Raw genomic sequence first — 15549 nt, 5'->3', positions numbered from 1 at the left:
AGTGGACGATTAAATCGACGTCGAATATTCATTCGCTTTGCATTTATTGTCTTTCGTCGATATAATTACAAGGATAAAAATATTGTGCGATTATTAAAATAATTATTGTCATTAACGAGTATGTGCAGTTGTGAATATACATTATACAGATTCTTGTGCTTTTCTATATTCGAACACGCTACCACGTTCGACGAATCCTTGAGATGTTTTCTGCATCGATGGCATTTTTTCGCCGGCAGAACCGTAGCCACCGCCTCCAGGAGTTTCCAGAATGAACGTATCCTATGGAAAATTGTTAAAATTCAACAAATATCAAACAAAGCTCGACTTTCGTTTGCATTTTCCTGGGAAAAATGAAATTGGAGACGACGAAACGCGTGAGCACGATATTGCAAACGTAAATAGAGAAACAAGTTTCAAAAAGAAAAGTTGGCAACCAACAGCCGTATTCCATTTTCTCTGTGGTCCAAGCAGTTGTAGTATAATCTTGCTTCCTTCTTCCAATAACAATATAGGTAATATCGACGGAAATTTTGCAAACAACGTGTATAGAGAAACGTTGCCAGCAGCGACTTGCAAATAGACCCGATTATATCGACCGAGATAAAATTTTTTACAGCCCGGCGTAAAACGCGAATAGATTCGTTGCTATTTTACCTTCTCGAAATGCACGCGATCCGCGGTTTGCTGTTTCCGTCGTATCCCGCAACTTTTACAGCGTCGTGTAAAATTTATGCAAGCCATACGTCTACGTCTACGCGAAGGGATGCTCGTTGTAAAAGAATTGCCATCTTTCTTACCCCAGGGCAAACAGGCACCGCGGTTTTGGGGCCTACATTAATTCTTCTACCATCGGCTCTTTGTAATGTGTTTCGTCCTTTCTGACCTGGCCGTCCTCCTGCTAATCCTGGTGGACTATGTACTCTTCTTTCCGTCAATATAGACAACATCATGGGTGCTCTATAAAATTTCAAAGACGTTTACAATTAAATGTTTTTTTAGAAAATTTACGATACGATATAAGTACCTAAATGTCATTTCACGAACGACACCATCGCCACCAGGATGAGCACCAGCTCCTCCGCTTCCGGGTCGAAGAGAAAACTTGTTAAGAATAACCGGATAACGAAGTTCCAATATCTCTGGATCGGTGATTCTTGTATTTGTCATGTGTGTGTGAACACCTCCTCTACCATCCCATGTTGGTCCCTTGGTGAACAAATTTTATGACAAATAAATATTATTAATTTAGGTAGAAGAAGTAGAAAGTTTGAATTTCTTACGGCTCCACTGCCTCCAGCAACAGTTTCGTAATAACCCCATTCCTCAGTGCCAAGCGTCACATTGTTCATGCAACCCTGTGACGCTGCACAAGCTCCGAAAGCTTGCAGAACTACATCAACTACGCGTTGAGACGTGAGCACGTTGCCGCCGACCACCGCTGCCTCCTCTGAAGGATCTAAAAGAGACCCTTTTGGAATAATTACCTTTACAGGCTTTAGGCAACCCTGGAAACGAAATACCATATTCAGTGGCGAACATTGCGAAATTTTCTTTTACATTTAACAAGATTATGAGGATTAATTGATAAAAATTGACATTACCTGATTCAAAGGAACATCTCTACCCACTATGCATCTCAGACAATAAATTAACGCAGAAAGAGTAATAGCCCTAGGCGCGTTACAGTTGCCCCATACCTCATACCCTGTACCACTGAAATTTTCATTCTTTCTTACACCAGAAATTTCAAAGACAGTAATTATATGAGTATGAAAAGAGAGAAAAACTTACGTAAAATCACAGACAGCTTCGCCCTTGTCCACGTCAATGTTCAAAAGGAGTTGAATAGGACTTCCGTCATCCAGATAATCTACCGAGGTTGCTACAGTGTTTCCAGTTTGCTCAAGAAGCTTTTTGCCAACAGATTTTAACATATCCCTCACAGCAACCTCAGCGTTGTGTTGAATATGACCCATGTAAGCTTGCACCACATCGAGACCGTATATATCGATCAGTTCATTGACCAACAGTAACCCCTATGAAAAAAATATTTTCTAAAATTACGAATGAAAAGACAAGATCGTCGTTATAATTACTTTGTGATTGGCTGCAATCTGAGCCTTGAGATCGCTCAGATTGTCAGACAGATTTCTGGTTCCGGAACTTCCTGGGATCTTTCCAGGTGCCATCAACGCTTCCGTCAACTCTTTCTCTCTAAATACCCCTTTCTGAACCAACAAGAAACTCTTGAAAGTCGCCCCTTCCTGTAGAAGAACATAACTTGTTGGTAATTATCATATTAATGGACATAGTGTAGACACATTCAACAAAGGCAAAGAGCTGGCATTAATCAAAAAGAGAATTTTTTCTGAGTTCAAAGTTTTGGAAATCTTTCATACCTGGAGCAAAGAGGTTGAATGTGGTGGCATGGAGCCAGGTGTAATGCCTCCTATGTCAGCATGATGTCCTCTGCTGGCTACAAAAAACACTGGCTTCTCTACGTCTCTATTTGAACACATTGAAAATTCAAGACATACAAACATATTAAATTATTGTTATTTCCTAACATTAAAGAATAAATACCTGTAAAACACGGGGGTGATGACAGTAAGATCCGGAAGGTGAGATCCTCCAGCGCAGGGATGGTTCGCGAGGATCACGTCCCCTTTTGAAAATTCACCGTTGAAAGCCTTCATTTGATACTGAACCGTTTCCTGCATGGCACCCAGATGCACGGGTATGTGCGGAGCATTGGAAACCAGACCACCATCGGGCCCAAAAACCGCACATGAAAAATCCAAACGCTCCTTGATGTTCGTTGAGATAGCGGTTCGCTGAAGAATCCTTCAAGGTCATAATTCCAATTTATCAGAGCCTCGTACTTTAATAGACTCTCTTAAGTACATTTTATCCATCGATCTACCTGCCCATTTGTTCGGCGATGCTCATGAAACGATGAGAGAAGATGCTCAGTTGAATGGTATCCAGTTCGGTCGTGACCTCGGCCCTTAGCCCTTGACCGATCGTTATCTTCACATCGCCGCGAGATGTGATCGATGCGGTGCAATCGGGCTCGATCAAAAGAGTGCTCAGACTGTCCATTATAATGGCCGGCCCGTGAATCACGTGGCCAGGTGAGAGAGAATGCAATTGATACACTTTGGTCTCCTGGTAACCATTTTCGAAGTACACCATGGTAGTCTGGAAGAAGATTAGAATTCCGCTACTTGGTCGTTGATGGATTGGACTAATTTGGTGTAGTTTTTCTTCTGCTTACCTTTTCTACCTTTGGTGAAACATTGGAGAAAGGTAGATGTGGATCTTCCTGGATATCAATCTTTCCTGTGCCTCTTACTCTTATGTCGTTCACCAGAATCTTTCGATTGGGCATAACGAAACCAAACTCTGTTTGGTACCTTAATTCGATGCAATTATCATTAAAGGTGACATATAAAGATAGAGGTCATAGATTAAGGTTTCTCTTTCTTCCTTTTTTTTATATCGATAGAAAGAAACTTTACCTTTCCAAGAACGTAGTAAGGAAATCCCCATGCTTCGTGGCGTTATTTTCAGAATTTTTACTAGGGGTGCACATTAGGGCGCAATCTGTTCCTTGATAGCGCAAATGTAGGAAAAATTCCGTCTCTATGTAAGAATCAGGAAATCCTTGAGCAGCTACCTTTTCTCGAACCTTCTTTTCTAAGGCATCTAGGCGCTCATCCAGACGTGCAAATGATTCTAAGTAAAAAAATAAAAAATTTACATCAAATTGTAAGAAGCTAATGTAAGAAGAAATATACGAGCATTTTCATTAAATATACCTTGTTCATAAATTTCCGCACTGGGTTCCTGAGCTTCTTCCACGACATCAGCCAGGGCCATTCCGTAGGCCGACAAAATTCCAGCGTATTTATGAACGAAGACAGTGCCCATTCCTAGAGAACGTGCAATAGCACACGCGTGTTGCCCACCTGCACCTCCGAAACACGCCAAAACGTGGCGAGATGTATCATAGCCTTTCGCCTAATTCGCAGAGAAGAACAGAATTTTTTAATGAATTAAAATGTTATATAGTGTATCTGTGTAATATATAAATGTTAATAGACTTCATACAGTTTAGTAAATACCTGTGTTAAAGCTCGTATTGGTCGACACATAGTTTCGTTGGCCACTCTGATGAATCCCATTGCTACTTCTTCGACGGTCATCTTCGGTCTATGCCCCTCTGTCGCTAGAAATTCGTTTATCTATAAACCATAGTTGATTCGTCGATAAACTACTGATTGTTTCACACAGTATGACGATGTTTCAACAGAAAATGCGTTCTATACTTGATTCGTAAGTGTTTGGAAAGCTTCCATCGTTCGAGACTTGTCCAGTGGTTCATTCTCATTCGGACCAAATATCTTCGGGAAATATTCCGGCAAGAGTCTTCCCAAAGCTAGATTCGCATCGGTGACAGCCAGAGGACCGTTCTTCTTGTAGCACGCTGGACCAGGATGGGCTCCAGCGCTCTCAGGTCCTACCTCGAAGAGACCCGACCTGAAGAAAAGCATCGATCCACCTCCTGCCGCAACTGTGTTCACGTCCAACTTTGACCCAATTTCGAGATATGTTTGAGAATGTGGTTTATCTCTTAAATCATTTCGATTAACATCGACTACATTGCGCCAATACAATATCTTTTCACTTCATTTACGAGGCATCCTCGCCAACTTAATAGTTTCAAGATAGTTTATCGTCGATTTGGATAGAGACATTTGATTTGAATTTAAAGAAATAGAAGCTAATATAAAGTAGGAGTACCTGTGCAGCCTGGATCGTGACGCCAGCGGTCGTGCTCTCGTAAACGTGCTCATAGTTACCACCATAACGACTGACATCAGTTGAGGTGCCACCCATATCGAACCCGATCACCGGTAAATCGGTCTCTTTACCATAAGTAGTCATCGCATAACCAACTACACCGCCAGCAGGGCCAGAAAGAATGGCTCGAGACCCATTGAATCTATAAAGACAGCCGTTATACTAATTGGTTTTTATCGGTTTGTTCGTTAATTCGATAAAACTGCATTTACGAATTCATCGGAGTCAATCCGCCATCGCTCTGCATGAACAAAACGTTCACCCCTTTCAATTTATCTTTGAAACCAGAGGAGAATCCCTAAAATAGATTTAGTTATGATATGAAAGATTAAAATATGAAACAATATATTAAGAAAAAATACCTGCAAGTATTGTTTAATATGCGGTGTCAAATATGCATCGGCAGAAGCAGTGAATCCTCGAGGAACTATCCTCGTCATGGGCATAACTTCGTGAGAAAGCGAGACTTGCGAAAAACCGACCAGTTTCGCCAACTCACCTACTCTTATCTCGTGTTCCGCAAACCTAAAATAAACGAACAAAGTATGAGTAAAGTTTGATAGAATATTAAATTAAATTATAATTGACATCTGATGTAACTGACGTGTAACTGTGCGCGAGAACCACTGCTAAACTTTCAATTCCCGATCTTCTTAATTCCTTTAGATCTAGTTTTAATTTCTCTTCGTCGAGTTCTTGAGTAATAAAGAGATCCTCGCTCGTAGATCCCTTCACTCTGCGCCATTTTTTACTATCCAAGTGACATTTACCAGGCAATGCAGGTATCACCCTGCATTTAACTTCGACTACTCTCTCATATAATACTTCCGGTGTAATTACTTGCTAAAGAAAAAAAAAGAACGCAATTTTCTTTGGTTATTTCAATTTACTTATTTCAAATTGTATATTAATTTAACGCTATATTTAAATACAAACCAAGTCGAATATATTCGGTCGTGCTTGATTTCCTATAAAAAGAAGATCTCTGAACCCTTCGTTTATCAGGAGCGCCATTCTCGCGCCTTTTCTTTCTAAAAGAGCATTCGTAGCAACTGTCGTACCCATTCGAATCCATGATATCAACGATGTATCTATTTCCCCATTGATTTTCTTTCCAGTTTCCTGAAATTGCTTTATGTCATATACGAAATCAAATTCTCAGATCATAACTATAGGTACCTGTTCGAGAATTCTGCGAATTCCTTCGCGTGGCGCGTCCTCGTAGTTGGCAGGATCTACAGAGAGCAGTTTCATAACCCGAATCTTCCCGCCTGGACATCTGGCGTACACGTCGGTAAACGTGCCGCCGCGATCTATGGCGAACTCGAATTTGTCGTTGCTCATATTATTCGTGCACTACTCGACAGATACTCGAGGAATGGATCAGCTACTAGGAATGGTTAAAAAGCAAGAGAAATTACTTCGCCAGATAATCGAAGTAATCTATAAAGAGCATAAAATTTGTGCACGGTAATGCCTGATAAGATTGGACGTTGACAAGTCTCAATGATATATACATAACAAAACAAACAAACTGTAATTACGCATGTTTATCACATATAATAGGTACAGGCAGCCAATTTTCGATTATTGAAGGAAATTGAGAATACACAATGATTATCGACGGGAATGCCTTTTTCTTTCCTTTCTTCGATTCAATGATGATCGAGGCAATTTAAATCAATAATGCCTGGTTTCCTTCTCTGTTGACATGATCAATGGCACTTCGTGGTTTGGAGCAACTATTTTTGTCGAGTATTTTCCGGTGTCGTACACTCGATAGCAGCACTGTTGCGAAAATTGACGCAGTAGACTATAAGCATTGATTAGAAATGGGATGCCGTGTATACTCGTCTGTGCTACTAGTACCTACTAGTACTTTTCCACAACGGTCGATTACATCAATTGCGTAACACGATGGCGAACTCCGCCTAACCGTAAAATTTTCTTGCAACGAGACTTGTAAATGGTTCTCATTCATGAACAATCGAGGTTAAAATATGATATCATCGTGGACGACCATCAATTAGAATTATTATGCAAATGTCAGGAAGTTGAGAAAATAATGTTTTTAGAAATTGAGTAATTCGAACGAATGAAATTATTTCATTCACCATTTCTTCGATGTAAAATATATTTTTTATTGAATTGTTAGTTCCATCATAGTCGTTGAATAGCAGAGAATATTGGATCTGATATTACACATCAGTCTGATAACGATGAGGGTCACTGTACTCCGATCGAGACTGCGCACCAACGATTTCTGCTTCTATTAGAGACAATACTGCGGGTGGGCGTAAAGTAAGGCACCTCCAGGGGACAAAGTTCAGCTCGAATTGGTTTTCCTCAACAAGGGGACAATTTATTAAACTATGACGCGGTGTTTCATTTTACACACATTACTTTACAGAGTTGCAGTCGCTTTGTGCTCGATTCCTCCACCAGCTTTTTATAAAATAACTTAAAAGTCTTACTTCTCTAACAACAGTTCTATATAATAGATAAAAATACATCTAGCCGATTAAGAATTAACAATCCACAATTTTCAGGACATGAGTTTCTTTCGGGAATATTTTTCTTTTATATATACGCACTAAATCTATTTGTTTGGTCCGTTCCTACAATTCTGAATCACAGAGCTTTGAGATGACAAGGATCGTAGAATAAAATAGATATAGAAATATCCATAAATATAATATCTTTTCGAACTAACTTTGCGATGAGATGTTCGGAATAGTTGCGGATACTTGTGTGAACAAAAGATAAATCTATCTAATAGACTCTTTCTCTCATCAATAAATAGAAATTATACAAAATTGAGATTGTTTATACTTTCATTGAGTTTTCTCAAGGATTCACAATCGAATCTTCCCATCGAGTATATTGTTATAAATTTCTTCCGTCAGCTTCACATAGACACCAGAGTTGTCAAGGAAATAAATTGGATCTGAAACCTGTATAAGTAAAATTGTAAGAATAATATATTATAAAATATTAAACGTAAAAATTATAACATTACCTTTTTAATATTGAATCCGTCCTCTTGAAGATCCTTTTTCTTCAACTTAAACGTGCCTAGTAAAATAAAAACTGTTATCATTTAAATGTTAATAATTAAGATAGTAAATACAAAAACTAAGATAATAAGTAAATCGGTTATAATTAGAATACTTGCCAGTCATCGGTAATTCTGATAAGACCCGAACGAAAAGAGGTCTGGCGTACGATGGCAAAGATTTTTTTAAACCTTCTGCCATTTCTTTGATGTTCAAAGTGTTTTCTGGATCGTAAACGGCAGCCATTCCAGCTTTTCCTTCGGTTCCAGGTACCTGTTAATCACGCAACATTTTAAATCTACTCTGGGTAAAAAACAATCAATTTTTATCGGCAATTACCTCGACTCCATATACAGCTGCGTCCTTTAAACCTATCAAGTTGCTGACAACAGCCTCTACCTCAGAAGTGGCGACATTTTCACCGTGCCACCTATAGTAACAATTATAAAGATTGGAAATAGGTTCCAAATCATGAAATGTAAATCTGCATAATTATACTAAGAAGTCTTGCCTAAACGTGTCACCAGTCCTATCCTTAAAGTAGAAGTATCCAAATTCATCCATGAGCAAAATATCACCTGTACAAACAATATAGTTAAATTATAATATCTTTCTTAAACACCTTGATATATCTTTCAATATTCTTTATTGATTTATCTCACTGACCAGAATTGAAGACTCGGTCTCCTTTTCGAAAAACATCGCGAAGAATCTTTTGTTCCGACGCTTTCCTATCTACGTATCCAGAGAAGTCATTTAACACCCTCTTTGGATTGATTTTACCCACGAAAATACCTGACTCTCCTAACAAAGGTGAAAAAATTTGTTAAAGGAATGGGACATTGAAAACATGTACAGTTAGAGTTTCCCATTTTTAACAGAGAAATATGTTATTAACCAGGTTTGCAACGTATACACAGGCCGTCTGGTTCCCTCAAAGGTTCTCCAGTTTCTTCGTCAACTCTCAATAACGCTACAGGATACAAGGAACCAGCGCAGAGTGGCACGAATCCCACTGCGCCAATCTTGTTATCGATGTTCACTGAAAATAATTCAGAAAGAAAGTAATTTATAATCAGAACCGACCAAAAAGTAAAGTATCGAGTGAGCGTGAATTACCAAGATTCGAATTCCCTTCAGTGGCACCGTAAAATTCGCCTATTTGCTTCACGCCGAATCTCTCCACGAAAGGCTTCCAAATCTGAGGTCTGAGACCGTTTCCAAACATTAATCGAACTTTGTGCGTGGTGTCGCACGAAGCTGATGGCGCGGTGAGCAGATACCGACAGATCTCGCCGATGTATTGGGCTATCTATAACCAAAGTATTCTCTCATGCAACGAATTACGTCCCCTTATGGTTACAGGAAATATATATATATATTGAACTCATTCTCTGCTAATTTTCAACTTTTCAAGGCAACAAGAAACTCATAGAATAAGAAGATGAAACAAGCTTTATCTTCCAGAAGATTTAAATTGATGTTCATAGTAAATTTAAGAAAACGCAAAATAATAATAACGCAAGAATAACTTTACCGTGCATTCATAATGAACGCAATCCGACCAGAATTTGGAGGCGCTGAAGCGTCTGCGGAGAACAACCGTGATTCCTCTCAGTAATGCTTGACCTACTCCAATTAGTCCTCCAGCCGTGTGATAGAGTGGTAAAGAATTGTAAATTCGATCGGTCGGTCGTAGGTTCAGCATAGAATTCACGCCGCACGACATTAGCATGTACCTGAAACGATGACTGATCGTCCATGATCACGTAACGATCCGTTGCAACACAAAAAGCTATGCTCGTGTAACATCCTCGAACAGTGTTTGACGAAAGGAACATTGCCTGGTCTTTCGCATTTTTTCTAAGAAAATAGCATCGCACAAGTATTCCAACAACAATCACAAGAAAATTTTAATGTTGTCGAGATACCAAGAACTTTTGTATTCGAATGCTAATCATTTCTCGCAAATTGGTAAATGTAAGTTTCCTCTGAAGTAGCTCTCAAGATAAAAAATTCTCGTAAGTCGGCTCTTTACTAACAATAGCCACTCATGCTCAAACCGCTGAAGCATTAATCGAGAAGGAAAATAAAGACGTTATACCTTAAATTGGTAATAACGGCAGCTTTCGGCATGCCGGTGGTGCCAGATGTGTATATATAAATCAATTTGTCTCTAGGGGTACCAAGAGCCACGGTATCCAAGGGGCTGGAATCGACGTTGCTGATTTCCGGGTTCAGATCGATTGCTCCTTCCAAACACGGGGTATCGGGCAATTCTGACCACTGATACAGTGCCACGTTCGGAATTCTCTCCCTGATTTCGTTAATAGCTAAAAAGAAGACATATTAATCTCAGTTTCAGATGCTATTACACAAATGAATAAAAAACGCGAAATTAACTTATGTTTGTTTGACTTGGTATTCATCCTGTGTCTTACTTCTGAATTATTAAGAAGACAGAAAAGTATATATTTATATTACGTGGCGTATTCAAGATTTTCCGAGAAATTACTATTCGCTGTTTTCAATTATAGCAACAGTTTGATATTTACCATCTTTGAAATTTGATCCAAAGATGACAGCCTTGCAATTAGCAGCCTTGATACTATGTACCAAAACATCCTGCCGAAGGTTTGTGTTAAGAAGGGCACCCACTAAGCCGGCTTTGCTCAGACCCAACCAGATACCTACGTACTCAGGCCGACTTTCCAAGATCAAGCCAACGCTATCTTCGCGAGACAAGGATTTTCCATGGAAGTAACGTCCCAATTGATTGCTGTATTCTTCCAGCTGCGTTCGCAAATCAGAAGTATCACGAGTTGCTCTCCAGATTGTAATTATTTCAACTCACCTCCCGATAACTCCATTCTTTGTCCTCGAAGATGAATGCAATCTTGTCGGGGTTAGCAGTGGCGTGCCTCGTGAATAATTTCGCCACGGTGAAGTTTTGCCACTCCCACCACCATAGCAACACGTTCACTCGAACGAACCTGTATGCGCCCCTATTATCCAAACAAAATCATTTTTTCATTGCTAACTTTAATTTTTGTTCGCTAGCTTCTAACAATTTTCTAGCGTCGTTACGAAATTTATCGCATCTTTTGCCAAATCGAAAACAAAGTAATCGGAAATAAAGATTGAATATTGATCAGAAAGCGATATAAATCGGTGATTAATTGCAAGAAACAAGGAAAATGTGACGATAAAGAATTTATTGTCGCGTATGATTAAAATAGGTGACAATTTTTAACGGCAACTCTGCGGATCCTACGCAACACATTTCTGCGATGGGAAAGAGGTTAGTCGCAAAGGGATCAAATGAAATGATTAGAAAGGAATTAGGGTACAGGCAATGAATATGGTTGGTTACATGTTTTCTGGCTCGGTGATACGTGTCTCTATCGCGCATCGTCACGTTCTTCCCTAACGATACGTCCTTCTCTTTCCGAATCAATTGAGTAATTTCACGACTCGACACGCGCGTTACATGCGTCCACGCGAATGCGATCATTCCGCGATTCTTTTCACCGCGTCCGACCAATTATTATTTCATCAAAGAGAAATCGTGGCATTCTGCGAATCAAAAAATCAAGGAAGAATTGAAATTTCCTTTTCTCTAAAATTCATCAAGTATATCTTCTTTGGTCTACTCGTTCTTGGAAGAAAGTAGTTTTATTTTGATTTCATCGTCGCGTTTAAGGTGGACAAATATGACAGAATAATAAAATAAAAATAAATAGGTAAATAGCATAGAACGAATATTTTAAAAAATACGAAATCGCATCAACGCCAAGTCTCAAACGCGAGAAAAGCGCAAGAAAGGCTACGTCCCCGGAAGATTACGCCTTTGTCGAAGCTCTCGTATCGCGGTGAGCATACGACACCAGCGGTCAGTCCCTTCCAGCGCTTCCACGGTGATTAAATGAAATCAAATAAAATAACGAAGCGAGCTATGCGTGCTAGGTATGAGGATAACCCTCGACTACGATGCATCGTTCGCGGTTTCGTTGCTATGTGTTAATCACACAGCAAGTATTCATTTTAGAGTTGCAGATAGGCGATAACTATCTCTAACTTTCCCGGTCTCTTCGAAATTATTTGTTCTCCCGTGTATCTTTATTTGTAATTGTTGCGCAGATTGATAATTAACCGATAAAGTTAAAATGTCGACAAATAAGAAGAATCTGTTCGTGATATGTTGTTAGTTCTATCACAGTCGTTGTGAATCGTCGAGGCGTCGAGATTCGGGTTAAAACTTTTGTACGGAATATCGTTCGAGTACACGATTCTCCGTTTTTCTGAAACGTTGTTCAAATTATTTACACGAAATCGTCAAAGTTAAATTTCGTTCTAAGCTGCTTTGTCCCAAATTTCGTTCTTCTCTATTAAAAACACAGTAACGCATACAAAGGATCATATCATACACAAGTACACAAATTTACAATTTTCCGTAACGCTCCATTTTTATTCAACACTAAAATGCCAACAATTACATTTTGAATTTTTTTATATTTTATATTTATATTTTTTATATCTTTTAACAAAAAATTTTCATTGAATCGGACATAATATAAAAATAGATGTAGTCTCGTAGGAAACTGCATCGGGTAGAGCACTCCGACACAGGGCAAATGAGACGGTTACTCTTCGAGTCGCGATAGACCAGCGCTTAATGGAATGTAAACGCTGGCATCCAGCACTCGTTGGCGGACAAGGCCGTGCCGTTCGGCCTGTTTATCTTTCGACGAGAAAATTTTGCAAATGATGTTTGCACGATTACGCATTTTCTGCGTGCAATAGCCCCTCGAGTGTAAACGACACGCCAATGCGCCATCGTTCTCGCTGTAACTGATATTTCAACAACCTGTTGCGATCGTTTGTACACGACGTGTCGCGTTGGTTCGATCCGATTCCGTGGCAAGCTCAAAGTCTCATGCTTCATTTTAATATTAGCCACAAAGAAAGGTGAAAAGAAACGAAACAGCGTGAATAGATTTGCAAGTCATCTGTCAGTTTTATCACAACAAGTAGATTTCAGCCATCGAGTTATTATGATGAACTTTGGCGATATTAGTGTAGAAGGATAGTAAAAGGAATTGAAGTAATTTTTATTTCAAGAATTTATAAATGCGTAGAGAGATACGAAAGGTTACTCTTTCATTGGGACTTTTTGTGAACATCGAGTTGATGACATACTACACTCGATTACATACTACAAGTTGTCAGCCGCTGGATTGTTATTTTTCTTTCTTCCTTGACGAAAGTAGACAAAGTTCCTCTTTTATTATTGAAGTGTATACTATATGTATTCATCGAAAGTACTTTTGATGTAGAATTCTATCAATTAATATGTAACTAATACTATAATTACGAATAAACGCTGACCTCGTGCCATTTGAGCACGTTGTATAATCAGTGTATCGATCGAGCATACACTTCACTATAGAAAATCATGTATCCGTCTATCGATAAATTAAATTACACCTTATAAAAATTTCGGATACTTACACAATCTTAAAGCAAAATATAAATAGAACACGCATTTGAATGGTTTTCTAATTTTAGATTTACTTTCTGCAATCGTAACAGAATCCTTCCTCCTTTCCTTTCTTAATAAAAAAAAAATGACCACATTGTTTTGAAACTTTGGTTGTTTACATCCTCGTAAAATAAGTGCACACCAAAGTACAGAAACGAAGAAGAAAGAAAATAAGATCGATCCAGTCGAAACCAGATGCCCTCGAGTCTCGAAACTCGAGGCGTTTACACGATGGACCATCGAGCGTAATCGCGGCTTCAAAACAATGTTATTCAGCCGGCTGTTTAAATTCCATGCGCTCCATATTGGCCCTACAATGGTCGTTCACGGCAGCACAATACGCGGGATGCATCCGCAGATGAACGTGTGGCCAACTACGCGCATGCACGAAGAATACTCTCGCGATAGTGCTCGTGAATCAAGGATGGTTCGTGATCAACGATTCTCATGATGGAAATCAATGCCGAATGGCCGGGTCTTGTACGATTTCTTTGTCGTGCGTCTCGAACGAAACGTATCCATGGAAGAAGAGCTTCGTTCTTCCGTCAAAATTTTAAACTTCTATATACTTATTTTAGTTCCTCGTGTTCCTCGAAACTCAGAATATCGCTCGTACAACGAACGCGATTATCGTCCGGGTGAGATACTATTGAACGCGATCAAAGGTCCTATATTCAAGAGAATCCACGCCCGGACGCGTGATCTCGCTCGGATACAGGACCTTTGATCGCGTTCAATAGTATCGTAAAATTTCTTAAGTGATCTAATTGTAAAAGATGAGTTAGGAGAAAGAACCTGGCGTATATTACAGCCTGATGCATATACATAGTTCCGAGCCTGGTGACCTATTCAGATGTCGTTTGAAATGAATCACGAGGATTAAAGGTATTTATCTAAGAATCCGCACTATACTAAGTATATGAAACGCGCGTGTCTTTATCGAAGATGTTTACGTAGGAAGAAGCATTTATAAAAGCGTAGGTAGAAACGATTAAGAACACACTTTTGTTAAGGAATTCGCACGAATGGATCGTGCACGGTTATTTATTTCAACAGTCGTGTCGCGCTTCTTTTTCCTGCAATTACGCGAATCTCGATTATAAACACGAGCACGTGGTCTTGTCGCAATATCACTAAACGTCAAACATATCGTTCGAAGGCCGTTTATCGAATGGAACATCGACCGTGCTTCTGTTAATAATATTGCTGTTCAAATTAGCGTGACGCAATTAGCCAGTTTGTTTAAAGAATCGACGCGTAAACATTGAACCGACGGAAAGAGAAAATAATTATGTCATCGAAAAATATTTCGACAGAAACACAATACAGGTTGCCACGATGGTAACTGTTGCGCGTTTCCATCCTCATTTAAACTTACGAAGCTTGAATTCAGCTTTTTCAAATACTCACAGCACGTCTCTAGGCAAGGTTTTGTAGAGCAAGTAAATGAAGCGTCGTCGTTTTCCCGTGAACAAATAAGCGCCGATAAATATGGACAAAACCGCGATCACCAACTCGTGCACTCCCATGTCTCTGGATCTGTCGGCGCACGTTCGGTCGCAATGGATCGTCCTCAATCGCGTGAACTTTAAAGAGGAAGGAGAAAGGGAAAAAGGAGAAAAAGAAGAAAGAAAGGAAGGAATTTGCCGTAGATTGGGTTTACGTTCGATGACGAGTACGCTCGACGCGAACAGGAGATCGATGCCGCGACCAAAACACGACTAAACGTCCGCTCGACGACGGTGTACAGTGCACACGATGCGACTGTGTTCATCAACATGTGTACACTCGTACTTACTCGCCTCGTCTCGCGAAATGTGCGAGTATTCGTCATTGATAGTCAGTGACGTATAACGTAGAGGGGAGATCGTACGCCGTAGCTGCGTTCGCTTGTGCAAGAAAGTTTTGCGATAACGCGCGAACAAGCTTCCTTCTTATTATAATTCTAATTGATCGTGATTCCTTTCTAGTATGTTAGAAAAAGGTAACGCATACTTATTAAGAATTATGACTCACAGAATTAATTTACGAGTGAGAAGAACAGGGCAAGAAGTAACGAGAGTGAATTTGATTATAATAACG

At 39.5% G+C, this 15549-nt stretch overlaps 2 protein-coding genes across 3 annotated transcripts; both read right to left on the bottom strand.

Annotated features, from left to right (window-relative positions):
• Positions 1–27: 27 nt before the first annotated feature.
• On the bottom strand, positions 28–6213 carry LOC100745048 (5-oxoprolinase). Its single transcript, XM_012384319.2, has 21 exons — positions 6049–6213; positions 5806–5991; positions 5474–5712; positions 5232–5394; positions 5082–5167; positions 4810–5011; positions 4335–4595; positions 4131–4250; positions 3825–4026; positions 3525–3741; positions 3281–3419; positions 2927–3204; positions 2587–2847; positions 2403–2508; positions 2100–2267; positions 1795–2039; positions 1605–1716; positions 1284–1508; positions 1028–1209; positions 801–960; positions 28–282 (listed from the first exon to the last, which is right to left on the bottom strand). Exons 1-21 carry the CDS (start codon positions 6211–6213, stop codon positions 142–144), a joined length of 3858 nt encoding a protein of 1285 aa, XP_012239742.1. The 3' UTR covers positions 28–141.
• Positions 6214–7205: 992 nt separating this feature from the next.
• LOC100744928 (long-chain fatty acid transport protein 4) lies at positions 7206–15282 on the bottom strand. 2 transcript variants are annotated; one of them, XM_012384315.3, is made up of 13 exons: positions 14878–15282; positions 10780–10930; positions 10481–10718; positions 10030–10258; positions 9463–9664; positions 9045–9237; positions 8824–8967; positions 8592–8729; positions 8437–8503; positions 8265–8355; positions 8045–8198; positions 7889–7959; positions 7206–7823 (listed from the first exon to the last, which is right to left on the bottom strand). In XM_012384315.3, exons 1-13 carry the CDS (start codon positions 14994–14996, stop codon positions 7725–7727), a joined length of 1896 nt encoding a protein of 631 aa, XP_012239738.1. In that variant the 5' UTR covers positions 14997–15282; the 3' UTR covers positions 7206–7724. The 2 variants fall into 2 exon arrangements, with proteins under 2 accessions (XP_012239738.1, XP_012239739.1); XM_012384316.3 differs by having other exon boundaries at positions 7889–7944; positions 14878–15280.
• Between the last annotated feature and the right edge of the window lie 267 nt (positions 15283–15549).

The sequence above is a fragment of the Bombus impatiens genome, unplaced genomic scaffold (assembly GCF_000188095.3).
Source record: "Bombus impatiens unplaced genomic scaffold, BIMP_2.2 scf_0248, whole genome shotgun sequence".
NCBI classification, from domain to species: Eukaryota; Metazoa; Arthropoda; class Insecta; order Hymenoptera; family Apidae; genus Bombus; species Bombus impatiens.
Note: the sequence above shows the minus strand (reverse complement) of the source record. Positions and strands in the feature narration are given on the sequence as shown.

Bases quoted from the DNA above. Each gene is read 5' to 3' on its own strand.
- LOC100745048 (XM_012384319.2), bottom strand. From the start codon at position 6,213: ATGAGCAACGACAAATTCGAGTTCGCCATAGATCGCGGCGGCACGTTT. The intron at 2,268-2,402 runs GTATGAAAGATT...GTTCTTCTACAG, and splicing joins ATTCAACCTCTTTGCTCCAG to GAAGGGGCGACTTTCAAGAG. The intron at 961-1,027 runs GTACTTATATCG...GAAATTTTATAG, and splicing joins GTTCGTGAAATGACATTTAG to AGCACCCATGATGTTGTCTA.
- LOC100744928 (XM_012384315.3), bottom strand. From the start codon at position 14,996: ATGGGAGTGCACGAGTTGGTGATCGCGGTTTTGTCCATATTTATCGGC. The intron at 8,504-8,591 runs GTCAGTGAGATA...TTGTTTGTACAG, and splicing joins AGACCGAGTCTTCAATTCTG to GTGATATTTTGCTCATGGAT. The intron at 8,356-8,436 runs GCAAGACTTCTT...TTGTTACTATAG, and splicing joins AGGACTGGTGACACGTTTAG to GTGGCACGGTGAAAATGTCG.